The 27976-nt window shown below is 39.3% G+C and overlaps 1 protein-coding gene across 1 annotated transcript in view; it reads left to right on the top strand.

Moving 5' to 3' along the window:
* Nucleotides 1-27976, top strand: part of LOC126095049 (probable ATP-dependent RNA helicase DDX10) — a 91182-nt gene that overhangs the window by 41578 nt on the left and 21628 nt on the right. Inside the window, exons 6-10 of the mRNA XM_049909728.1 lie at nt 2547-2748; nt 3515-3677; nt 6336-6525; nt 19169-19345; nt 22842-23095. Of these exons, the coding sequence (XP_049765685.1) occupies nt 2547-2748; nt 3515-3677; nt 6336-6525; nt 19169-19345; nt 22842-23095 (986 nt within the window). The remainder of the gene's footprint in view (nt 1-2546; nt 2749-3514; nt 3678-6335; nt 6526-19168; nt 19346-22841; nt 23096-27976) is intronic.

The following is a 27976-nucleotide window of genomic DNA, read 5'->3' as shown; positions in this document are numbered from 1 at the left end:
AAGAAAATAATAAGTATGCTTGACTTGAATTGTTGTCAACTGGAATGATGAATGATAAATTTTAAAATATTATACACACACATGGCACATATTGAAAGGTAGAATCTAGGAATTTGTCAGTGGGCAGAATGCTTGAAATTTATTTTCAAAGTTAGGTGTTATCCACTGAATTCAATCTGATCATTACATTTTTTTCTCTTGTGTACACTGCTTACACATTACAGCAGTGCCACCACACTTATTGTACTTGATATCATGTTAAACGTGTATGGCAACTATTTGTAATGGTTTCAGTATGCAGTATTCCTTATTACCTTACCAAAAATTTATTCAGGAAAATTGATGAGCCTAAACAGTACGGCCAATGCCCGCCATGAGACTGAATGCAGCGTGGTAACATGGCTGGTATGTGACGCAATGAGGAAAGCGTATAAGCAGAGCAGAGGAGGCAGAGCAGAGGAGACTTGGGAATAATTAGCAACAATACAAGTCACAAATGGGGAGATCTGCTGACAGAAGTGTCTTTGACTAACAGCTTCTTGGAATGAGCTTCTAGGAAACAGTGATGCTGATCAGCTGTTCTTGTGTTACTGTTTGAGCATAAGTGGAAAGTGGTTGAAGAATCATGAAACTGCAAGTAGATGAAAATGTGTTAGATGACCATGCCTCACCATGAAATGCTGTGATTTTCTCACTCTGTAAAGCAGAATAGATGGCAATTTGTGGCTGGTATGATTATGGAGTATAATGCTTGTAGATACACAAGTGTTTTTTGAGGAACTGTCAGTGCATATTGTTGAATGAATGTGTGGGCATACCAGTAGATAACACCTATGTATTCCCACATTGATCCAGTGACATTATTGTAGTGGGTATGGGATCATCCAGATTGGATTGTGGATCAACGGAAATGTGTCACATGATGATTGGATCATGTGCCATGTTACAAGAAGTTAGTGATTTTCTCCAGTTACAGTTATCCAGGTGAACATCTGCTCAAAACAAGCACTGTGCAACTAATGCAAGCTGGTGGATGCAGTGTTATGCTAAGAGGGACATTTCAACTGGGTTTCTTTGAGATATGTGGTAGTAACCCAAGGCATCATGAGAGTTCTGGTGTATGTAAACGTTATTGCGGACCACCTGCATCCCTTCGTGCTTGATGTCTTCCCCATAAGTGATTCCATCTCAGAACAGGATAACAGTGAGTGTCACTACACTGGTTTGAGGTACAGTGGTTTGGGGAACTCATGTTGATGTCTCGACCACCTAATTTTGCGTGGTATAAACCTGATGGAACATGCCTGAGATGCTACATGGCACCATCTAATGACTGGCCTGTAATTTCCTTGGAGTTGTATGGCTTGTGTGTGTAGACACCCTGTGACGTTGTATGACCTGTGTGTGGAGACATCTTGTGACAAACCTCTAGGACACTATCAAAGATTTGTTTAATCTGTTACATGCAGTATCACTGCTGTATTGCATTTCAGAGGTGGACCAACACTCTATTAACCATTTGATCACATTGTATTGGCTCATCTTTGAACATAGTTATCCAGTGTAAGTCTCTTGTCCCATGGCAAGAGTTTTCATACGAATACCAGCAGCCTGCTCTGGCTTCGCAAGGGTAATACTAAGCACTTACAGCCGGATGAGTTGCCTGGCATGTTTACGGGCCATCAGAGACCAACATTAGGTAACTTGAACGCTATGAAATCACTTAAATGATATAAGCAGTACATGCCAGGAAAGCTCTCGTTAACCATGAATGTTATCTGTTCCATATTTAATTGGTCTGTGGAGTAACATCTCATTGTAATGGTGAGAGCACATCATGATTTAATTAATGTAAATATAGTATGTGAATTGTGTGTGTGTGTGTGTGTGTGTGTGTGTGTGTGTGTGTGTGTGTGTGTGTGCACGCGCGCGCGCGAGGTTCGAATTTGGCAGAAAGGATGAGCTTAATTGACTTTGGATTATATACAATTTACTGGTAATTAGCTTTACAATTTCTCTTTGTTATTTGGTACCTACATGTTCTTTCAGTGCCTGGTAAACATGTATTTAATAAAATTACATAGATAATGTATATGTAATAATCTCTTGAGAGGGTGCAAGGGAGTATTATTGTTGTCATGTAAAAAAATTCCAGTGATATGTTCCCAAACAATGTATCATAAATATTTTCAGGTGTTATTTGTGGTATATTGTTCGGCTTCCATTATTGTTTCCCTCAGAAATTGATTGAAATCTAAAATTAAACAAAAATTAGCTCAGCCTTACTTCTGAGATTTAGTTCAATGTGGCATGAAAAATGAAACCTTGAGACAACTTGCACTAGCTGTGAATGCTTGCATAAGATGTGTTTGTTTGATCACATCAGTCCTTCTTATCCTCAGTCAGGCTGTTAATTTTAAGAGGAGACATTCTGAATGTGTTTTAATCTAGTACATTGTCGTGGTTTTTTTTAAGTGCTAGATGTTAAAGTAAGAACATATTATATTCCCTAGTAGAATCATAAACTACACTGATTTGAACTGCAGATCAGTCCGTGACCTGGCACGTTTGAGTCTAAAGGACCCCTGCTATGTGTCAGTGGTGGAGAAAGCTCAGCACTCAACTCCGGAACAGCTGAGGCAGAGTTATACAGTTGTAGAGCTGCATGATAAGATGGCTGTCCTGTGGTCTTTTGTACGTTCACACCTCAAGCACAAAATCCTGGTTTTTCTTGCCAGCTGTAAGCAGGTAAGATCAACATAGTTCTGTTGCTTGTCTGCCAGCTAATGTTTTCATACTTTACAGCTGGAGTAATTTGACTACACAGTTTTTGTTTGGAGATTATTGTGAAAAATATTGGTTTAAAATGATGTCCTAATGCTAGAGCTTTAAATAGTTACTATGTCTTACTTCTTAATGTCAGTTTTTAGCTTTTTAAATTGTGGGTTGGTTTACAGCACAACACTATTCCGTTTGATAGCTCTTTTTTAAAAAAAAAAAAAAAAATACCAAGATTTAATTTCCCTTGTGCACCATAGCTCATAATCACATGTGGCAATTTCAACTTTGTGCACAAAAATAATACATCACATCTCTCCACGCCTATGAATGAGTGTGTGTACATGCTTGATTTCATGTAATATATTTCAAGTTTGTGTCAGCCTGTGGATAAAGATGAAATGTTTGCGCATACATTGGGATCCTGTATTTGAAATGCACTATTTATATGAATGTGCTCACATCCACTTTGAACTTATAAATAATGGTCTAAGGTTGAAATTCATCAGTAGTGCAGAAAAAGTATGTATTACAATTGAACAGCAACAATGAAAATGGTTTTGTCTCTCATATGAGCATTTGACTTGTATAAGAACTAATGGAAGACAAGAGATTTAGTTTATCCTGCATGTCGATCATGTAGCAAAACAGTTTTCTGTGTTTGATGTGTATGTAATCAAAATATAAATATCTTGTATATATTTTATAATATGTAAAGAATGAAATCCATGTCTAGGTAAAGTACCATTACGAGATCCTTTGCAAACTGAGACCAGGTATATCAGTTTTGGCCCTGTATGGCTCTCTCCATCAGCTGCGAAGGATGGACATATACCGTAGCTTCTGTGCAAAGAAGCATGCCGTAATGATTGCCACAGATCTTGCTGCAAGAGGGCTTGGTAAGTATTCCAATTCACTTATCACATATAGGGTTTAATTGAAACATGTTTGCTATATTTAATTGCTAATGAATATCATTCCAGCATTTTGCAGTCACTTGTTAACAGTATTTATAGCTGGATATACTCGTTGACGATTTGAATTAGAGCTCACTGGTCTGTTAAGAGAGAGAAGGAAGGGGAGGGAGGCCGAGCACCTTTTTTGACTTGGCAAAAGAAGAAGGAAAACTTTGATATTTCAGAAGTCACCTGCTCTTGGACTGGCCATTGGTGTGATGCTCATTGTTGGTATATTGGATCACAAATCAGATAATAGATGTCTGACACATGAAACACTCCATCTTGGAGATGTAGAGGCTCTAGGTTTTTCATGTGCCTTATGTGTCAAGGGTATTGTGAATACCTCTCTTTTAGAGAAAACCCCAGCTGCCAAAGTTAACTGCCATAGGAAGTGTGTTGATGATAGTGGTCATTGTTGACTACAGTAGAACCTTGATTAACTATCACTTTTCAACCAGGGAGTGGTCAGAATGCTAAAAAGGTCAGATAACCAGAGGAGAATAAAGCAACTCATTTACAGATCTCAAAACGATGTAATAAGTCAAAATTAAGTAAAGAAAATACATTTTTAATTAAGAGAAAGGAAAACTCGGAACAGTCTAGGGATTGAAAATATTGTAAAAACTGTAAAATGTTTTCTGTTTCAATTTCTTAAACCTTGGCTTTGTGGCTCCATCATGCCACTTCCTTGCTTACAATAGTCTCATAGCTACAGTGGTAGTCTGTTGTTCTACATATTTGAGGCCAATCTTAAATGCATCCTTTGCTGCAGAGTGGCTCATCGTTTTGTCTTCCTCTCCTGTTGCTGAATGGTATACTGTTGCAAAACAAGATCGATGTACTGATCACGTTCAGGTCTTTCAGAGGTAACAGCAACAGCACCACGGACTTCTGCAGGCCATTCCTTTATATCAGCAGGCTGGATATCATTTTGAAGAGTATACAAATCATTGACTAAATCTGCTGTGTCTGACTAGAACAAAACTACTTCTACAATTTTTGTTGAATGATTTTCTTAAGTTGTTACCAACCTTGAGGAACACTGTAAATTGCATCTTTTATGTGGAGGCCTTTCATTGCCTCAAAAAGACCACAACCTTCTTTTGTGTGCTCTAATGAAGTGCTAATGCTGTTTTAACAAGTCAATAACACCCTGATCCATTGGTTGGATTATTGAAGCCATGTGCATTGGGAAGGACAACAACGTAACTTTTGTGTCACCTTGCTGAAGTTTAGACTTAAAGGGGTGCCTTGGGGCATTGTTTAGCAATACAAGTGCATCGAGTGCTAGGTTTTTGGATTTCAAGTATTTTTAACAACCAGAACAAATTCATCAAAAACCATTCTTTAAAGAAACTACCACTAATCTGCGCACTTTTCTGAACTTTGTAATAAATGGTAAGTGGCAACATGTTAACATTCTTGAAGGTTCTTGGTTTTATAGACTTGCTGGTTACGGACATCAGTTTATGATAACCACTTGTGTTGCTGTGTGGTGTAATGGTCAGGCTGTCCTTTGCTGTAGTGCATTTAAAATTAGTTGTGCCTTTTGATAGTGAAGTATGGAGCGAGTGGTGGGAAACGTAGTTATCAGCGTGTGGAAGACTCTGCAGGAGAGACGCTCAGTAGCTCGGTACGGGCTTTTGTTGAAGTTTCGAGAACATACCTTCACCGAGGTGTCAAGCAGTATATTGCTCCCTCCTACGTATATCTCGTGAAGAGACCATGAAGATTAAAATCAGATAGATTAGAGCCCACACAGAGGCATATCGACAATCCTTCTTTCCACGAACAATACGAGACTGGAATAGAAGGGAGAACCAGTAGAGGTACTCAAGGTACCCTCCGCCACACACCGTCAGGTGGCTTGCGGAGTATGGATGTAGATGTAGATCTCGAACATATCAGGAGTCGACAATAACACCAGGCTTGCTCGGCGCGTTACATGTCAGCCGTGCAAGCTGGCCAATGTGTAATCTTTCTCAAATGATTTTAAACAAACTATATGGTTATAAACTCTGAGTCTCGCATAACCTACATCTTCATTCATTAGATTCGTAATTAGTTATTCATCCAGATTGTAGCTGGTTTAAATCTCTCTCTCTCTCTCTCTCTCTCTCTCTCTCTCTCTCTAAGAAAAGGAAAAACAAGTTGAGCTACAAGCCTGTGTGGTGGCTACTGGACTTGCATTTTGGAGAGCCAGGCTTCAAACTATAAGGACTTAGGTTTTCTGAAGTTGCTTCCATTTCTCAGTTACTTCTGTTTAATCAGTTGGTAAGCGGACATCCCTGTCCTGTCTAACAAATTCTGAATCGGCGTCTGATTTTAGAACAAATTTTAAATACTTAATTAGTAACATCACAAAAATCATCTCTGTGGATGTCATTCGTAGGTGTCAATTGAACAAAAACTAACTGCCTACTATCTATTGCTTGAGGTGATTCCAAAATCTTCATCAGGTGTCCCCCCCCCCTCCCTCTCCTTCAAGCACTGGTTTTCCAGTTTTGGTGCAAGTAGGCTATGTAACATTAGCTTACACATGAAAATGTAGTGATGACTCTTCTGCAAGTATTTATATTATTTCTTTCTTCTTACCAGATTTCCCTGCTGTTGACTGGGTTGTTCAGCTGGACTGTCCAGAGGATGCACACACGTACATTCACAGAGCAGGGCGCACAGCTCGCTACCAGGCTGGTGGAGAGTCCGTACTGGTGCTACTGCCTTCGGAGGAGAAGGCTATGCTGAAGAGGTTGGAAGCAGCTCGTATACCACCTCTGCAGTCCATTAAGTAAGTTCACCTATCATATATGCCACAAAAAAGTGTGAAATGTAAGGAACCTGTAATCTTAGACCATCTGATTAATATTTCACAGTTTTTTATTTATTTAAAAATGTTGTTGGCTTCTGAAGTATATTGGATAAGATTATTCATTTCCCATTAGATTAGATTAATACTTGTTCCATAGATCATCTTCGTAATGATGTGGAACGTGTCAGGTTAATAAAAGATGTCTGTACAAGATATTACACTACACAAAATATTGCATGACACTAATGTTTAAGTTTTTCCCTTAATTTATATCTAAAAATTCAGCCAATGAGTAGAAGGAGTTGTCATCTTGAAATTCTTTTAATTTATTTTTAAATGTTAGTTGGCTATCTGTCAGGCTTTTGATGCTGTTTGGTAGGTGACCAAAGACTTGTGGCAGCATAATTTACTCCTTTCTGTGCCAAAGTCAGATTTAACCCTGCATAGTGAAGATCATCCTTTCTCCTGGTGTTATAGCTATGCACACTGCTATTACTTTTGAACTGGGTTGGATTATTAACAACAAATTTCATAAGTGAATATATATACTGTGAGGTTACTGTGAGGATCCCTAGATCCTTAAATAGATGTCTGCAGGATGACCGTGGATGGGCTCCAGCAATTATTCTGATTACACGTTTTTGAGCAATGAATACTTTTCTACTCAACGATGAATTACCCCAGAATATGATGCCATACGAAAGCAGTGAATGAAAGTAGGCATAGTAAGCTAATTTACTGAGATTCTTATCACCAAAATTTGCAATAACCCTAATAGCATATGTAGCTGACCTCAGACATTACAGCAGACCATCAATGTGTTGCTTCCAGTTTAACCTCTCATCAATGGACACACCTAAAAATTTAGAAAATTCTACCTTAGCTACAGACTTCTGTTCAAAGTCTATATTTATTACTGGAGTTGTGCCATTTACTGTACGGAACTGTATATACTGTGTTTTATCAAAATTTAAAGAGAGTTCGTTTGCTGAGAACCACTTAATAATTTTGTGAAAAACATAATTTACAATTACATCACTTAGTTCTTGGTTTTTGGGTGTTATTACTATACTTGTATCATCAGCAAAAAGAACTAACTTTGCATCTTCATCAGTGTGGAATGGTAAGTCATTAATGTATATCAAGAACAGTAAAGGACCTAAGACCGAACCCTGTGGGACTCCCTACTTGATTAGCGCCCCAGTTTGAGGAATCAGCTGTTGTTTTAACATTACATGAACCACTTATTTCAACTTTCTGCTTTCTTCCGGTTAAGTATGAATTAAACAATTTGTGCACTGCCCTTAAGTATGAATTAAACCATTTGTGCACTGCCCCACTCAAACCATAATGATTTAGCTTATCTAAAAGAATTCCACGATTTACACGATCAAAGGCCTTTGAGAGATCACAAAAAATACCAATGGGTGATGTCCGGTTATTCAGAGCATTTAATATTTGATCAGTGAAAGAGTATATAGCATTTTCTGTTCAAAAGCCTTTCTGAAAACCAAACTGACATTTAGTTAGTACTTTATTTTTAAAAATATGGGAGGCTACTCTTGAATACATTACTTTCTCAAAAAGTTTTGACAGAGCTGTCAGAAGAGAGATTGGGTGGTAGTTGTTGACATCTGACGTATCCCCCTTTTTATGCAATGGTTTTACAATGGCATATTTCAGTCTGTCGGGGAAAACACCCTGCTCCAAAGAGCTATTACATATGTGGCTGAGAATCCTACTTATCTGTGGGGAACAAGCTTTAAGTACCTTGCTGGAAGTGCCATCAATTCCGTAAGAGCTTTTACTTTTCGGTGAGTTTATTATTTTACTGATTTCAGAGGGAAAGGTTGGTGGAATTACAGTTGTTTCAAACTGCACAGGTATGGCCTCTTCTATTAGTAGCCTTGCCTCTTCTAATGAATATCTAGATCCTATTTTCTCCACAACATTTAAAAAATGATTATTGAAAATATTTTTAATTTCTGATTGTTTGTTAGTACACTTGTCATTCAGTTTTAGGGCACTAAAGTCTTCCTGTGCTCACTCAGAGGTCCATACTTGTCATCCTGCTCCACCATAAGATTACTATTTTTATCAAAGACCTCATTATTGAAAGGATGGTCTTTCAGTGCAGAAATAAGGATTCATATTTTAATGGAAAGTCCTGGGTGGGATAAAAATCAACATGTAATCTTCTGATGGTGGGCTAGTTCTTCTTTTCAGTCTGTGGTGTAAACGACGGGTGCTCATCTATTTTTTCAACTACCCTAGTGAATAATGAAATAAGCACTTCTTCTCAAATGTAAATGCAGCACAACCCCACTTTTAAATCCCCAGAATTAACGTTTTCCCACTGTTGAAGACAGTTTTTATCACTGCTGACAAATACCCTGTGTCCACATTGTTAATTCGCACCTGATTGTTGCAACTACATATTTATTATTTTCCTGCGATTTATTCTTTATAGAAAAATGGTGTTTATAAATATTAAGTGGTTAAGTTTCTTGACACCAGGGTGCTCTAATGAGCGGATTTGAACTGGGAAGTGCGTGAAAGTTGGAGCAATTCAACCCTTATCTCCTGCCTCTGCCGAGCTCTACATGTTGTGTTGGCTGATCGCAGCATCTAGGTTCGTTTGAATAAAAATATCGTGACCAATCACAACCGTTTCCAAACTGTCTCCACTGCGCATGCACAGTTTCTCGATTGTTGTAATAGTGGTACCTTTGTCAAACTGTATTTAACACGTTTTGTCATTTGGCGATTTGTAGCGCTAGTATCGCTAGTTGACACCTTCACTCACTTTGTGTTGCTCAAATGTTTCTGGTTTAAACACAGCACCAATTATGTATCTTCTCATGCTGAGGAAAACATGTTTTGAGTATTTATTCTCGTTGTCAAGTGATTACACACTTATGTGTGTATTTTTTGTGATTTTATGCAAACACACAATGTGACATAGTTTGTGTTTGTTTGTTTGTGTGTGTGTGTGTGTGTGTGTGTGTGTGTGTGTGTTTTTCTACATAACTGAGGAGGCACTGTTCCTGATAACATCAAAAAGATGACAGTAATGCAAGAGACACAGAATGACACACATGCGAACACGGCTCAATATATTTATGTAAATATTTTCACTTGACAATGAGAAAAAATTCTCAAAAAAGCATCATGCCACACATGAAAAAAATATGTAACTGTTGCAGTGTTTCATTATTTAAATAATGAATGACAGCTGCAGGCTTTCCAAAAACATTGATTATGATGTATGAAACTGAGCCAAACGTTTCTACTTCCCAGACTGTTTCCAGTTCCAGTTACATCAGCGGTATTTATTAGATAATAAACAAGTCCCTGTCAAGTATTTTGATACCTATTATATACATATATCGTACGTGAAGTGTGAAAATGCAAGGGGGTATCTTATGCATAACTTTTGCAGCTTAAAATGTTATTTCCCACTTTTTCATTTTCCCCACATTTGACACCTTTTTTTTTTTTTTTTTTAAAGTCACTTGAGAAATGTAAAAATGGGTTTTCACTGTATATTGTAGCATCAGTTACAGTTCATCACACCTCATACTACTTCATATACATGAAATGCAAGTCAAATAGTTGTTTGAAAATTCTTTGCCAAGCAGAGCATAGTCAACTCATGAACATCCACATAAGAACAAATTAATTTTGCCACAGTATGCTATTCAAAATGCAGTACTTTACAAACAATAAACTATGCATGCAAAAGCCATTCATCGGCTAGAAAGACATGGGAGTAATACGTTAGTTTTCTCGACATGACATATTACACCTCAAGGCATGGTGGTGACTCTCTCTTGTGTGTGTGTGGAGAGAGTAGTAGATGACAAGGGGGGCAGCGGAAAGAAAGGTGTGATTGTAGGTTAATGGAGTGAAGTGAGAGGCATGGGGACAGGGGTGGAAGTGGCTGTGGCATAAGAGGATAGTCGAAACTAAGATAAGATAAACTATCAAACAATGGGTACTCCAGGTAGGAATATCAACAATGTAGGAAAAAGACATGTTGCTACTTACCTACCATAAAGAAGTTGTTGCAGACAGGCACAATTAAAAGACAAAACAAACGCACACACACACACACACACACACACACACACACACACACACACACAAAACCGCCATTTTCAGCCTCTCGAGCCTGAATGGGTATTCTGACACAAGATGCTGGAGTTGGCAGTCATGTGTCCATGAGGTTTGCTATGTGTCCATGAGGTTTGCTTGCTTGCTTGCTTGCTTGTGTGTGTGTGTGTGTGTGTGTGTGTGTGTGTGTGTGTGTGTGTGTGTTACTGACGAAGGCTGTGGCTGAAAGCTGTATGTGAGTGTCTTTAATTGTGCCTCTCTGCAACTTGACGTTTCTTCTTTACAGTAAGTAGCAGTCTGTCTTTTACTACATTGTTGGCAAAGTAAACTGTGGAATTTAACAATGTGTTATAAGGAGAATTCCCATCTATGTAATCCAGAGCAAGTGGTACAGTGGGGCAGGTTTGAGATCCATGTTGCATGGATTGTGAAGCAACCATTGAAGTCAAGAATATGATGCTCAGTAACATTTTCTGTCACTGGTTGGTCAACTTGGCTGTTGTTTACAGTTTGGCAGTGGCTATTCATTTGGGCAGACGGTTGGTGGTCATGCCCATGTGAAAGACTGCAGTGGTTACAGCAGAGTCAGTACTCGACACGAGTGCTTTCCCATGTGACACTGCCTCTAATAGGATTGGATGTGCCTGTGACACGGCTGGAATAGTTGGTGCTGGGTGTGTGCATAGCACATACCATACAGTTGGATTTTCCATGGGGTATAATGTATGTGGCTTAAGGATATACCAGGCTATCTTTTACATTGGTAGGCGATGAAATACTGCTTTGGCGGAGGTGGGAAGGATTTTCTTCATTTTAGGACACAATTAATGATAGTTGAAGTACTGGAGAAGGATGTGGCTATGTTTCCAGTCTCCTTTGCAGCTGGTTCATTGGGGCAGCTAGAGAATTATCGGCATTTGCAGGTATAGCGTGAGATAGTAACTAGTGAATTAGGTTTGGATGGCAGTGCTTATCTATGAAGGCTTGGCTGTCACTTCAGATGCGTGTTCCACAAGTGATCAGACTGTGTGGAAGTGAAGGCAAGTATCAAAGCGAAAGTACTGTTAATGGTTTCTGCGCTTTATATGGACAGAATTTTGATGAAGCCACCAGAGAATTGGTAGTCAGTGGGCAAGAATGTGGCACGCTGGGCTGAAGAGGTTCAGGTGAGGTTGCCATGTAACTTGTGCCAAAGATTGGTTTGTATATCTCCTCCTCCTCCTAATAAAAAAATGCTCAGGTGTATAAGAAATGAGGCAATGGATTTGAAGTCTTCATCTGAGTCAGTGTTGCTGGTTTGGCCGAAGATCTCTCCTTTACCTGATTCCTAAAGTAGATACATTTTTTTCCTGCCATCCACTCTGGCCAAAAACATAATTTTCATCTTACCTCTCCTAGTCCATACATACATCCAAGTTTTGCCTTCTTTCACTTGCACCCAATTAGCCCCAAGTTACATGCCAGCAAGTCCTTAGCTCACCTCACCTCACCTCACCTCCAACCAGGCTTCCTCTCCTTCCCGTAGTTCCCTTCCCAAGAACTCAAACCACTAACCAGAAGGGATAGCACATTCTTAAAAAAGATCATGATTTCTTCATTATTCCAGTATACAAAGCCTCCACCACTGTCATACTGAGCCATTGAGATTACTTGACAGAAGGTATCAACTAACTCATGACTCTTCCACCTACAAGCCATCTGTAGTGAGCCAATCCCAGAAGTCCTGTATAACCTGCAATCCCTATTCAAATCCCAGACTCACCCCAGAACTTCTGCCCTTAATCCATTCCTATTTTTTCACTCCAACTACCCCCACACATGAGCTCCTATGTGCTTCCTAAAATTCATAAAGCTAATCACTAACCATTCTGAACATCGTATTGTAGTTGGTTATTGTGATCCCATGGAAAGAATCACAACTATTGCTTACCAGTACTTCCAACTCAATGCCCACAGCCAGACTTCTTGTATCAAAGACAAAGAAAATTTTCTTCAACATCTCTCATTCACCCCCAACCCATTTCCTTGGTTCTTAATGACTTTGTTCATTTTTGCAAATTTGCTTTGGGAGCTATTCTGTTAAACAGTAATCTCGCCATCCTGCGCAAAAAGCCCTCTCGTGTATTTTTATGTAAGAAAAATGTAAAAGAGAGCACAATTCATTTTAGTGTTAGAAAGAGCCTTATGTTGCTCCTCTACTCTGAGTATCTCTTGTACGAAAGCAAGCATGTACATGTAAGACAAAAAAGGAACACAGTGATTAATTAGAATACAGAACAAGATGCAAGACCTGCCCTGTCCACCCATCTACCCATCCAGCACCTCCTACTCCAGTCCTATTACATTCTTATCCTGCCCAATCGGAGGCTGGGTCATGTGTGAAAGTTGCCATGTCGTACATCAGCTCTGCCACAAGCACTGCACAGCTTTTTTTGTTGGTCTGACTACCAACCAGCTGTTCACCACAATGAATGACCACCACCAAATTGTTGCCAAGGACAAAGTTGACCACCCGACGGCACAACATGCAGTTGAGCACAACGTGCTGTTCCAATGGCTGCTTCACAATGCAGGTCATCTGGATCATTCTCTCGACCATTGGCTTCTCTGAACTACACAGGTGGGAGTCATCCCTACAATGCATCCTCCACTCCTGTAGTCATTTTGGCCTCAATCTCCAATAACTCGATGCCCCACACCCTCCAGCTGACAGCTTGTCCTCCCCCCACTGTGTTGACTTCTCCCAACTCGTGACACCTTCAGTGTGTGCTGCTTCCCACCAGCTCCCACAACTGTGCACCACGTGCCTAAGCCCGGTATTACACTATCAAATTTCTTTGTCAAAGATATTTGATGGTATAATAGGGGACTTTGATAAATGTCGTCCAATATTTGATCAAATCTAGGGCCTTGCTGTAGATTTGATCAAAGAAGTCGCTTGTCTTCTGTTCACTGCAATGTGACATGTTACCACATGGAGCGCTAGCATCGCTGCAGTGTTCTGTCGTCTGTAGTGTTTTTATAAACATTGCAGGTAAATACAATTGGTGTGTGCCGACATCTGCAAAATTAATAGAGATGTATGAAGCTGATGAGGCGCTTTACAATGTGAGGCATCCTGAATACATAAATAGATTAAGAAGATTGGAGACCTGACCTGACCTAACCTAACCTTACCTAACCTAACCCTCTCCTGTAGCAAGGAATCACAGTGTTACAGTGAGCATGTCTTCTGCAGATGTAGCTGTTCTTAAGTGAATATTGTGCTTTGTGACATGAGGATACACTTCACTGGGCACATACAGAAATGTATGCTCATCCATTCTTAAGTAATTGATGTGCGACTTGACGTCCTCCACTATAAGTTCACGTAACAAGTTTTGTTAAATGCTTTTATCGTGTCATCGTAAAACCCGCGGCTTCACCCAGGTATGTTTCCTTTTTTCCCCGCTTCTCTTCTGCATGTGCACACAGTGCAACTGTGGTACATGCAGCTGCTGCGGTTAATAACAAGTTGTTGTTGTCAGCCATCTTGAACTTTGACGAAAAATATAATGACAGTGTAATACCCCTTCTAGCGCTACGTCAAAGATCTTTGTCAAATATATTTGACAGAATATTTGATCACATCTTTGATCAAATCTTTGACAAAGAAATTTGATAGTGTAATGCCGGCCTAACCCATATACCTGCCACCCCTCACTCCCCACATTCCTAGCCACCAAACCAGCTGCCTCTCTCAGAGCCACTGGCCACCCACCCCCAACCCCACACCCTGCCTCCAGCCTCCCTCTTCCTCTACCCACCTCACCCATCACTAACCCCACCAAAACCTAGTCCACCTGCCCAAATGCAGCACTAGCACTGTTAGTCCTGCCAGCACCATTAAGGACATAGGTATTTACATTCTTCCAGAACTTTCCTGCAACATTACTACAAAGTACAATACTTCGAAACAGTAGAAGGACACATAAATAATGGACTCCACACTCTTGTGGCAGACTACCAAAATGACCACCTGAAACTGAATCCAGCTAAAACTCAAATATGTGCTTTTCTTCAGTGAAACAGACACCAACAGAAAATTAAGGTATGCGGGGTGGCAGGGAGCTGCAGCGCAGTCATAATCCAAGATATTGGGGGGTCAGATTGGACTGTATCCATCCACAGCTCACAAGTAGCGGAGGGGATGCCCAATCAACAGTACTCAGAACATTGGCACTTGCATTACATTACTCCGTTGCTGAATGCGACTGTGCTATTTGGTACAGTTCTGTTCATGCCATGCGTGTAGATGTTGCCCTCGACGAGACATGTAGAAAAACATCAAGATTCTTAAGGTCAACATCTGCCTAAAAAAATTTATTCAGTTTTGACACTATTTTGACTGTGAAGTCTTTCAAGACTGATTACTTGGATAAAAGTTTGTGATCATCTTGCTGCATCAAAGCAGTGGAAATTAGACTCTGTGATAAAAACTTCAATTGCAACACCAGTTGTGCACTTAGCAGTGCATGGAAATGTGCACTTGATTAGGAAAAAAAAAGGTCTGATGCGAGTGGTGGCATCGCTGGAAATGCTGAGTAGAGTGTGCAAACATTATCTATGCACATAAAGAGCACTGCCTCAGTACACACTATTCCTGTTATGTCATAATGGTGTAATCCAGCGAATCAGATGCAGTCACTTGGATATAAATGTGGGAGCTTTGTCAGTTTCGCAGTAGTCAGAATAGCCCCCGACACTGATGATGGAGGTAGTCGTTGAAAGCTTGAGATTTTATTCTATATTATTTGTTTTTATTAATTTAATTATAACACTTCAGTCTAACCAAATTAATGGATTTATTGCATTCTCTTCATGCCTACTTTTTTAACATTGACTCTCGTAATTAAAGCAATAAAAATAGATTTTGGAACCTAACTTTTTTGAACTGTTTGTGTAAAATGTAGCCCAGGGCCAACATCCCATGAGCTGAATATGGGAAAAGTCCCTAAACTATCCTCAAATTGTCCATGAAACTGACTCTCAACATCCTATAACTGAACATCCAGTTTGTCACATTCTCATGCAATCATACCAATTGAACTTATAATTTTTATCTCGGGTTACATGTTGCATTGTATTGCTCCACACTCCTGATGATGATGTCCTTTTGACCTTGCAATTCCACTCCTTTTTCTCCCCCTCTTCTTGCTCAGAAATGTTCTTTCTCTTGGTGAAAAGAAAATTTATGTCACATAAATAATTTGAGAGAAAAATGGGCCTGTCTTGTGTAAAATAACATAACTATAAGTATGATGATAATCACTACCTGAATGAAACATCAACAACCAAAGGTGATTACATTGTTACCTCATATACAGTAATTAATTTCCAAAAGTTAACAATAGTGTTGCCCTATTCTGAACTAATGAATGAGCACTACAGTTGAAGTTTCTGTGAAGCAAAAATACAGTATACTGAAATATGTAATGTTGCACAGATAAGCCACACCCTAATTAGTACAGTTGACTCTTGGTAAATTGAACCTTGATAAATCAAAGAAATCCTGTGTGTTTTTGTGTCTTCGATAAATCATGCTAGTACTGCTTTGCAAACAGTCTGGAATTCAAAGTCAGTAGTTGTCTGACGCCTGGCAGTTTGAATTGTTTTGCCAGTTGTTAAGGTAACTGTTCTGCCATTCAACTGTTAATGACAAACATTTGCTTTCTGAGCGATCCATAATTATTATGGTACATATATAAGTTGTGAAAATTACTTTGAAGAAATGTAAGTGTTTGACTTTCACCAAAAAGAAACAGTTTATGGATGCTGTGGAATTTATATTCTGGTTAAAATTGCTTGTTAAGTGATGTCCGTCACTTGCTGCTACAGTGTTGCCACGTTGGCTGCCAGTTACTGCTTGGTTATTGCCGATACACAAATATAGCGGGTCACTTCACAAGTGCTGTTAATGAATAACGTGAAGCAATGTTGGAAGCAGCCTCTGCGAGGTGTGATGGGAGTGTTAGGTGCTCTGTCAACAGCTAATTTTAAGTGACCAGTAACTACTCACTTTCATTAGTTATCTGAAACATCCTCACACTGGCTGCACTAGGTGCCTTGTTGCCAATTGATTTGCAGTCCCAGCTACAGGTTATAAGAATGATAAGTAGAAAAAAATAGGAGCAAAGAAAAAGTCAATACAATGATGAAACTAATGAAAGAATGCATTGTCTGCTGTAGGCTGTATTGTGCTTTACTAAAATTGTGCTATTAGGTAATTTTGGCCATGAGCCATTATTGAGCACATTTGCTATGTCTTGTATTACAAATCGTACTCATCACCTTCTTGTATGTATGTGACATAAAAGAATGTGATGGACATGATACGTAATAAATGGCATAGCAGATGTGCTTGATAATGGCTCATGCCAAAATTATCTAACAGCTTAATAAAGCACAATACCGCCTACAGTGGACAGTTTATTCTATTATTAAACACTTAGAGGCTGTCGATCCTTATGGAAGTAAAATCTTAATGAAACTGACATGGCAAAGTATTAGAAATTAACTGAATAAAAATTATACTTAGTCATTTTATAAAATTTAGAAATTAAGATTTTCAAAGATGTGATGAGAATCTAACACGTGACCTTCTGAACATCAGAAATGTATGTTAACCACTATGCTATGCTACTGTCCTGTATTATCCTGTTAGATGTATGACTTTCCAGAAGCAGTCTGATTAGCCTTCTTCAAGAAGTTTGACCTCACGTACAAAGCTTATCTAACGCAGGCTGATCTCTATGATGGTGATAATTGTATATGTGATGCCGATTTGTATTTTGCACGGAAGGATCCAGCAGTGACTGTGTGTGAAAGGTGCGCATTTTGTTGGCTTTTGTGTGTGTGTGTGTGTGTGTGTGTGTGTGTGTGTGTGTGTGTGTGTGTTATCTATAAGCTAAACTCCATCCGAACGGGTCTCTGAAGACCCAGTGGTACTGTCTGACCACCATGTCATGTCATTCTCAGCCCGTAGCCATCACTGGATGCAGATGTGGAGGAGGGGCTTGTGGTCAGCACACTGCTATCCTGGCAGTTACCAATTTTTGTGATCAGAATGTTTGTTATCAATGTGAAGAAATGTGAAATAAAAGCATGATGCCAGGAATTGAGATCCAAAGTTCCAAACACTCCAAGAAACAAAACCCAACAAGGAATTGGAAGTGAACTGATTCATTGTTGTGGCAGTTTGACAGCTATGACAGTCGTGACATTGACCCTCTCTGATTGGAAGAAACAAACTCCAACACGTGAAGTGTCAACCGACAAGTAATTTTAATCAGACTAAAAATTAAAAGAAGGGTATAATGAAAAGTTTGGATTCTATCATCCACACTGTCAAAAGGCTGAAGCAGAGAGATAAGATTGCTGAAAAGTGTCCTCAAAGGGTGGAAGCAGACCAGGTGAAGTCAGATACTGCCACTTGAAAAATACTGACTGTTGTTGCTTCATCAATGTAAGAAACAAAACATATATGTCTGAGGTTATATACTTAAAAAAGGCTGTCATTCATTGTTAGTCTGTGCTTGAAGGGTTCACCACTAGTGAGGGATGGCTCACTGACATTTAAAAAAAGAGAGAACTTCATTTTTAAGAAGATTTTTTTGAGACATTGAGAGCTTTGAACAGTTTGTTCAGAATGAAAAAATGAATGTAATTAGAATTTGCTGATGTATTCTTGGAAATTTGTGTGTGCTTTTCATTTGAAAATGTTAAATTAAATAAAAATGTAATTATATGGTGAAAAAAAAATCAGCTTTCTTTTAATTTATGTTCTATTGCTGTTTGCTGCTCTCATTTGTAAAAAAAATACGTATGATATTGAAACTATAGTACGACTTTTTGACTTTTTATTTTTGCTTGTTCCTGGTGCCACTTTAGTCAGTGAAACTTACATTAAATTGAACTCTCAATTATTGGAACTTCATTTTTAAGTCCTTGGAACTATAAATTTGGAAGATTAGACTGTATATGTTTTTTATCTACTGGCTTTCCCTAAACTGGAACTAAACCCATATTCTGCATGACAGCATAGTTATTCAAAGTATTGTCTGCAGGTAATTCTACACCTTGCTCTGCAACTCACAAAACAGTGTGTGGTGGAGGATACTATTTAACCATATTTATTTTGTCTCTTTCCTGTTCCACTTATGTATGAAACATGGGATGAAATATTGTCAGTATGTAAATGTTTCAAAGTTTATCATTGTGGCCCTTATACAAAATTTATCGTGACCAATTTTAACTAATAACATCAATATAGACTGTTTCAATGCAGATAAGAGTTCAACATCCTGATGGTGCTGAAGCCATTAGAGGAGATGAATTGCTTGAGTTCCTTCCGGTAGACAATGTTTTCAGTCCGTAGGCATTACGGTCAACTCTCACCTTGAAATTAGGACTGTATGATCACAAATTTCATTAACAGAAGATGAATTTCACTTTTTCTCATATCCAGGATTAACCCAAACAAGCTGCAGTCGCCACAGCGGAAGTTGGAGGCTCTGCTGGCCCAGGACCCTGCCCTAAAGGAGAGTGCCCAGCGGGCATTTGTTGCTTACCTCAAGTCTGTCTTCCTAATGGCTGACAAAGCAGTGTTCAACATCGAAACACTGGATACTGATGCTTATGCCAAGTACGTAAGATACATGAAAGACACTGTAATATTATCTAGATGCTACTAGACAGAGGATTAAAGTATGGAAAGAACACTGATTCCATCACATTGTCTCATTTTGTATCCTGTAGTGAGCAATAAATCAGTGGAAGTGCAGAATAATTCAAAATATATATGTGGATAATAACTGTTTATCAAACAGAAAAGGTGTTCAGCAGCGGACAAGTACTGTGGTTATAATTTTGTTGTGTTCCTAGTTGATAAATAAACAATATTTACTATAAAATATTTTACACTTGAGTGCAGTATTAACAATTAATCACAAAAAGGCATTAGAAGGATCAGTTGCCAGAATGTAAATAGTATACATTATAGTCATTTTATTTGCACAAAATACGATACTTGCCTATTAAGATGAAATTCTTTCCCCAGATTTGTCATTAGAAAAATACAGGGTTATCTTATATTTGCAGATTAAACTACCACTGATGATGTCAATGTTTTTATATTGTGTAAAAAGAAAGAAGAAAGAAAGATGATGAGACTTACCAAACAAAAGCGCTGGCAGGTCGATAGACACACAAACAAACACAAACATACACACAAAATTCTAGCTTTCGCAACCGACGGTTGCCTCGTCAGGAAAGAGGGAAGGAGAGGGAAAGACAAAAGGATATGGGTTTTAAGGGAGAGGGTAAGGAGTCATTCCAATCCCGGGAGCGGAAAGACTTACCCTAGGAGGAAAAAAGGACAGGTATACACTCGCGCACACACACACATATCCATCTGCATATACACAGACACAAGCAGACAAAGATATGTGGCAGAAGATAATGCCCTACAAGGTGAGAACCCCATATCTGAACGGAAAGATGAACACTACAACTGTATAACTAGTACAACACTGTCAGCTTATTATCCGTCACACTTCTTCATGTTGGCACATGAGCTTTTATGTCAAAAGTGAAAATATTCTCAGAAGAAAATTCTGAAAAATTGCTTTCATGCATGTTTTCAGCCTCTGACTTGAGTCGGGATTGCCATTTGATTTCTGAGATGCATCACAGAAACATTCACAGAGAAAAAAGAACTGAATGACACTCCTTAACATAAAATCAAACAATGGAATATCCAAGATGGAAAGTAACAACATTATGAAAAGAAGAGTTGCTACTCGCCATGTAGCGGAGATGCTGAGTCACAGATGTGCACAAAAAAAGACTGTCAGAAAATGAGCTTTGGGCTGACAAGGCCTTTGTCAAAAATACACCCCCCCCTCCCCCCTGCGGACACATACACAAACTCTCACAAAAAGTGACTCATGCACACATAACCAGAGTCTCTACCTGGCTTCAGCAGCCAGGGACTGTGGTCATGTGAGTGAGAGTGACTTGCATTTGTGTGTTGGTAGGTGGGTGGGTGGGTGGGTGGCATCCATGGCTGACAAGGCTGTAGAGAAGAGACTTTTTGATATGGAATAGGTGACAGCTGTCAAAATGGAATTATTATTGGTGGTTAGTGTACCTGATGTGAACAGATATATTTATGGACCTTTTGAAAGGTGGAGATCGACATCTAGAAAGGCGACTCAATAAGTTTAGAAGAACTAGGTGAAGTGGATTTGGGAGTGGGTGCTGAGGTTCTGGAGGGAAGAGCAAACAAAGCATGTCCTTATCGTGAGTCCAGATCATGAAAATGTCATCAAAGAATCTGAATCAGACAAGGGATTTAGGTGCTGATTGGGTATACAGGATTCTTCCAGATGGCCCAGAAATAAGTTGGCACAGGATGGTGCTGTGCATGTATCCATGGCAGTACCATGGATTTGTGCATATGTTTGTGGGATAGACTGTTGTTGACCAGTTGGTTTAGGAAATAAGTGGTAGGTTTAATATCATGATGATGTTGGAAAAGGCTGGGTTCCAGGGCTACAAGACCATGGGCTCAAGTGCATCCACAAAGACCAACATGTAATCTGACAATGGAAAATCCAGGATAGAATAATGCTGATAATGGGACAGGAGCTGTGGAAGGGCAGTTAAGGAAGTGAGCAGTATCTTGAATGAAGGATGGGAGGTTATGGACAATGGTTCGGTAGTGGTGGTCAACAAAGACAGAGGTTCATTCTGTGGGAGCATTGTATCCAGCACAAAAGTGGGCAATCAGTAGGGAGACTTGTGCAGTTGGGTTTGTGGGTTTTGGTGAGTAGATAGAAGGCACAGGTGCAGGGGAGAGGGAGAGGGTTGCTAGTGTGAGGAAAGAGAAGGATTCAAGTGTCAAGTTTTAGGGTGGATCTAAGGCCTTGAGGAGGTCATGTTGGACATTCCAGAAGGCCAAGCCCACACACACATCTGTGGTACTGCCATGGTACCTGCATGGCACCATCCAATGCTAACTTATTTATGGACCATCTGGACGAATACTTCCTATAAGTAGCATTCTTGTCCTGAAATGACGGATTTCTTACCAATAATCCTACCTACATCATCCAAGTTTCTGCTGCCCACCCAACCTACAGAATATTCTCGTACATCCATATTCCAATCCTGCTCCCAATGCTCCCATGGATCATTCCCCTGTGGCTAACGCAGGTGCAAGTCCTGTCCCAAACACCACTTCCTACTGCAGTCCAGTCACAGGCATTTCCTGTTGAATAAAAGGCACAGCCCCATATGGAAACAGCCATGTTATATATCAGCTAAGCTGCAATTACCAAACAACATTCTTTGTAGTCATGACAAGTAACCAACTGTCTACTCGCATGAATGCTCACCCTTAAACTATGGCAAACCACAAACCTGACCATCCAGTTGCCAAAAATGATCCACACTACTACACAAATTACTTCAGCAGCTGCTTCCCTACACAGGCCATTTGGATACTCCCTTCTCGCATAAGTTTCTCTGAACTATGCTGTTGGGAATTCTCTCTCCAGCATATCCTGCACTCTCACAATTTTCCTGGCCCAAACCTCTGCTAGATTATTTCTCAGTGCCTAGCTTTACTTTTTCCCCACACCACTCCTTTCTTGTACACGATCTTTCGTGTACTGCCTTCTCATCACATGGTATTTTATGATTCTAAACGTGAGTTGATATTATCCTTGGTTGATTTTAGAATGCTGCGTGGCCTGGCAGTGAAATTCATGCCTCAAATGGCAAACAGCCATGATGCTATGGGTATATACTGATGTTGCTGCAAGTTCTTTGCTGAAATGCATGCAGTTAGCTAACATGTCATAATGACATTTTCTGAGCTTAGTAGTCTGTAGAATTGTGGCCACCAAATTGTTTATTCAGTAGATGTTCTCTCAGGTTTCCACTTCACTGTGCTATTATGTACAATTTATGTACATAGAAGTGTAAAACCTATCACCATTATCATTTTTAACAACTGAGGTTTGTGTGTCACCTCTTTATTCTTGAGAGAGGAAGTGAATTACCTGTTATATTTGGAATTTTGATTAGGTTTATTATTGCTGGTTATTAGTTTTACATAATTTGTCCTCTTTTAGGTCCTTAGGTTTGGCTATACCACCACGAATTCGATTCCTACAGAAGTACCAAAAAGCTCAGCGACAGAAGCAGCTACGTATGCTTGAAGCATCTGGAAGGGACAGAGTGGTAATTCCAAGCCATTCTGTAGATGCTCCAGTGGAAGACGACAGTGTTGCAGCTAGTTCTGAGCATGATGAGACAGATGGCAGCAGCAGTGAGAGTGACCACGACCATATTGGTGCCGCTGGAGACATGCACTGGACACTCGGTGGTGAGTTGTGCTTCAGTCAGTTAGATTCTGGAGCCCACTGGAGTTTCACTAGTTCATTATTACTTAGTAAGCTACTTTGTTGTTTAGCATCTTCCAGTATCAGTACTGTGATTGATTGTCCTGTTCAGTGAAGCCCCCCAAGTGTTTACTATGATACCTCTAGTTAGTTTCACAGATATGCAGGCTGACAAAAGCCTATGTTGCTTGATTCTATATTGTTCATGACATGCTCCAGTGCTTATAAGTGTAGTTATGAAATGTGCCAAAGATTGTTGTGAAGTAAGGAAATTTTATAAAATGAACCCATTCATTTAGGAATACCACTTTGAACGTGAAGGTCACAGGTCTTTGTGTGAAACTTTCACAGCTGTTCCATGATTGAAAAATGCCAATGTACTTAAGCAAATACTACACTTAGGTGACAGAAGTAATGGAATACCTCTTGATATCGTGTTGGATCTCCTTTTTCCTGGCTTAGTGCAGCGACTCGATGTGGTATGGACTCAACAAATCGTTGAAAGTCTCTGCAGAGAGATTAAGCCATGCTGCCTCTATAGCTGTCCATAATTGTGAAAATGTTGCAGGGTTTTGTGCACGAACTGACTTCTTTATAATTTCCCATAAATGGTAATTGGGATTCATGTCGGATGGTCTGGGTGGCCACATCATTTGCTCAAATTGTCCAGAATATTCTTCAAACCAGTCACAAATAATTGTGGCCTGGTGAAATGGCACATTGTCATCCATAAAAATTCCTTCATTGTTTGGGAATGTGACATCCGTGAATGAATGGCTGCGAATGGCCTCCAAGTAACCGAACATAATGCCAAATTTTGCTGCATTGTCTCAATGGATACGTTTTTTTGTTCGTCTGTCATTGATTTCAGTTGCTCTTCCATGCAATGTTGCTGATCCAGTCAACAATTGGCTCAGTTGGACCAGAGGACTCAGTCCACTCTACACAAAAACAGCTCACACAACTATCGAGCCACCATTAGCTTGCACTTGGAGCCACGGCTTTGTGGGGTCTGCACCACATTCGAACCTTATCATCAGCTCTTACAAACTTAAATTGGGACTCAGCTGACCTAGCCATGGTTTTCCAGTCATCTGGGGTCCAACTGATATGATCACAAGCCCGGGAGAGGCACTGCAGGCAATGTCGTGCTGTTAGCAGAGGCACTTGTGTTGGTCGTCTGCTGCCGTAGCCCATAATGCCAAATTTCACTGCTTTGTCCCAATGGATACATTTTTTGTACATCCCACATTGATTTCTGTTGTTATTCCATGCAATGTTGCTGGTCTCTTAACAGTGACAACTCTACCCAGTGTGGTAAGATACTTTGTCCCTTAGCAGCTTTCGGTATCAGTGCTGAGACTTCATGTCCTGTTCAGTGAAGCCCCACAGGTGTTGACTATGATACATCTAGTGAGGTTCACAAATATGCAGGCTAACAAAAGCCTGCACTATGTTGTTTGATTCAGTACTGTTCAAGACATGCCCCAGTACTTAAATGTGTAATTCTTCTGAAATATACCAGAGCTTGTTGTGAAATAATACAATACTGTAAAATGAACCCATTCCATTAGGAATACCACTTTGAGAATAAGGGTCCAAATTGTTCTTGTGAAACTTTCATAGTTGTTTCATGATTGAAAAATACCAATGTAATTTAATAAACACTAAGCTTTGAATAGGAGATAATTGGCTATGATTCCGTGTCACTGAGAGAGCAGCAGATATCCTCCAAATAGCAGCTATTTTTATAATTAATTTGATTAAAGTTGTGTGTTTGTTTTTCGAATTTATGGATGCTCAGTGGCAAAAGCTAACTGGAACAAGCACAAATAACTTTAAGCACTGAAATGATAGTTCATTGCTTTTTGTGATTTTCCTGTCTTTTGTTACTGTAAACCTTGACTCATTCCACATCATTGAAGGTTCTTCAGCTAAACTTAACTATAGGACATCCACATGCTGCTCTTTTCCACAGTATAGCACAGATGTCGGCAGTGCGTATGCGTGTCAAGTTGGGGCTAACTAATTGTAGCATAGTATTTAGTAGCAATGATGAACTCTTAGCCAGAAAATATGATTTACGTGCCTTATATCTTTGCAAACAGCTTTGGCCACATATAGATATTTTTATGTTGAAGCGGTTATTATTGGATGTGTCTAAATTATGGAAATTATGTTTTGTTACAGATTGATACAAAGTAATTTGTATAAAATAAGAAATTTTGGTATTGAAGGCAGATTCTTCATGATTTACATTAAGTGGATGTAGCTGTTGGTAAACCTTTCAGGATATGAGGTTGTTATCAAAGAAACTCTTCTGTTCCTGACATTTCGCTCAAGATTGCACTGGACATGCTCAGAAGCGGCCCTCCACTGAGTCTTGCCTACTGACTGGTCGGACGTCCGAGAGCGACATAAATACTTTAGAAAAGGGGGTGTGGTCAAAGTAAGACGTGATGAGCAGAGATAATTTGTGTCAGAGATAAAACTTAACTATCGATTGTCATCTTGTCAAAGATAAAAGCGTCTAGCGATTCTGCAGAGATACTGTACATATGTGACTAAGTTTCATTGCCTCCTCTTTCCTATTAAAATTATGCTGATGCTTGTAAATTTCAATGGCTTCTCTACATAGTCATGGATAATAATTTAACATTGTAGATAAAATTTCTGTTTCAGAAAACTTCACTTCGTGGTTTCCTCACTGAAGTACATGCTCTGCTCCAGCTGATTTCTCTGTTTTTCCTAGTCGGCTAAGACTTTTTTCCTTTTTTAGCCATGTATTTACTCTCCTCTTCGTAGTTCCAGTATAAACTTCACCAAACGTACATGGAATTTCGTATCACCACATGTCGAGAGAGGAGGGTGTTTATCCATCACAGATCTGAATACTTGACTTATTTTCTTTGTTGGTCTAAAGACAGATCTGATATCATGTTTCTGTAAAATCTTACTGATCTGATCGGTTACTTTTTTAATAAAAGGGAGAGAAACTGTATTTTTCCGGTGTTGTGGTTCATCTTTGTCCTTCGGTCTTCTGTTCCTTGGTTGCAAAATTCTCTTTACCTCTTTCCCTGAGTAGCCATTTTTCTCAAAAGCCTGCTTCAGATGTTTTATTTCAGTGTCCAGGTGTTCCAGTGTGCATATCCATTCAGCTCTGTCGACAAGACTTTTAATGACACCTCTCTTTTTTTTTTTGTGCATGGTGATTGGAGTTTTTATGCAAATATCTGTCTGTATGTGTTACTTTCCGAAAAACTTTGTTTCAAACTTCCATCGGACTACCTCATAACTAAAACATCTAAGAAAGGTATTCTGTTGTCATTTTCCATTTCCATAATGAACTGGATTTTTTGATTAACTTTATTTTAGATGATCAAAGAATTCATCCAGAGCCTAGCTACCATGGTACCAAACCAAAAATGTGTCATCCACAAACCGGTACCAGTGATATGGTTTCTTATTTACTTTGTTCATGGCCAATTGTTCAAATTTATCCATGTAGAAATTAGCAGTTGCAGGGCCTACTGGGTTACGCCTTGCTGCACCTCAAGCTGCCCATAAAATTCATCATCCCACTGGAACTGTCTTGAATTAAGGCAATGTCTAAAAAGAACAGTCAAATCTCCTGGGAAAATATCTTTTATAAAAATCATCACTTCATTAACTGGAATCATAGTGAATAAGGACACTATGTCGAAACTTACAAGAATATCCTCAGGAGCCAAAATTAGTCCTTCAAGTTTCTCAATAAAATGACGCGAGTCTTTTATATATGAATCAGTTCTCCCAATATACGGTTGCAAACAAGTTGCGAGATACCTTGCTATTTTATACGTGGGGGAATTGATTGCACTAACTATGGGTCTTAAGTAAAATCTATTTTATGAATTTTGGGTACACCCTACAGTCTAGGACACACAGTTTTGCTCTTCAGCAAAGCTCTTTTATCTTCTTTTTGAATAGAGGTAGATGATTTAATCAGGTAGATGATTTAATCAGATTATTTGTTTTCCTCAGTATGCTGGCTGTAGGGTCCTTCGTAAGTTTTTTGAACTGTCCTGATGTTAAAAGGTGTACCATCTACAACAAAAGAAAGGTGTCATTAAACGTCTTGTCAGTAGAGCCAAATGGATATGCACATTGGAACACCTGTACACTGAAATAAAACATCTGAAGCAGGCTTTTGAGAAAAATGGCTACTCAGGGAAAGAGGTAAAGAGACTTTTGCAACCAAGGAACAGAAGACCGAAGGACAAAGATGAACCACAACACCGGAAAAATACAGTTTCTCTCCTTTTTATTAAAAAAGTAATGGATAAAATCAGTAAGATTTTACAGAAACATGACATCAGATCGATCTGTAGACCAAAAAAGAAAATAAGTCAAGTACACCGATCTGTGAAGGATAAACGCTCTCCTCTGTCGACATGTGGTGTATACAAAATTCCGTGTCTGTGTGGTGAAGTTCATATTGGAACTACCAAAAGGAGTGTAAATACACTGCTAAAAGAGATCAAATGTCTTTGCAGACTAGGAAAAATAAAGAAATCAGCTGCAGCAGAGCATGCTCTTCAGTCGGTAAACCAAGAAGTGAAGTTTTGTAAAACAAATTTTATCTACAATGTGTATGTAGAGAAGACATTGAAATTAATGAGAATCAGGATAATTTTAATAGGAAAGAAGAGGCAATGAAACTTAGCGATATACGGGCAGTAGCTCTGCAGAATCGCTAGTCAGTTGTCTTTGACAAGATGACAATTGATAGTTAAAACTATCTCTGACAAAGATTATGTCTGCTCATCACATCTTACTTTGACCATGCCTCCTTTCCTACCGTATATATGTCACTCTTGGACGTC

This window comes from Schistocerca cancellata, chromosome 8 (genome assembly GCF_023864275.1).
Source record: "Schistocerca cancellata isolate TAMUIC-IGC-003103 chromosome 8, iqSchCanc2.1, whole genome shotgun sequence".
Classification (NCBI taxonomy): domain Eukaryota; kingdom Metazoa; phylum Arthropoda; class Insecta; order Orthoptera; family Acrididae; genus Schistocerca; species Schistocerca cancellata.
The sequence above is the reverse complement of the archived record's forward strand: the minus strand, read 5'-3'. Positions and strand labels throughout refer to the sequence as shown.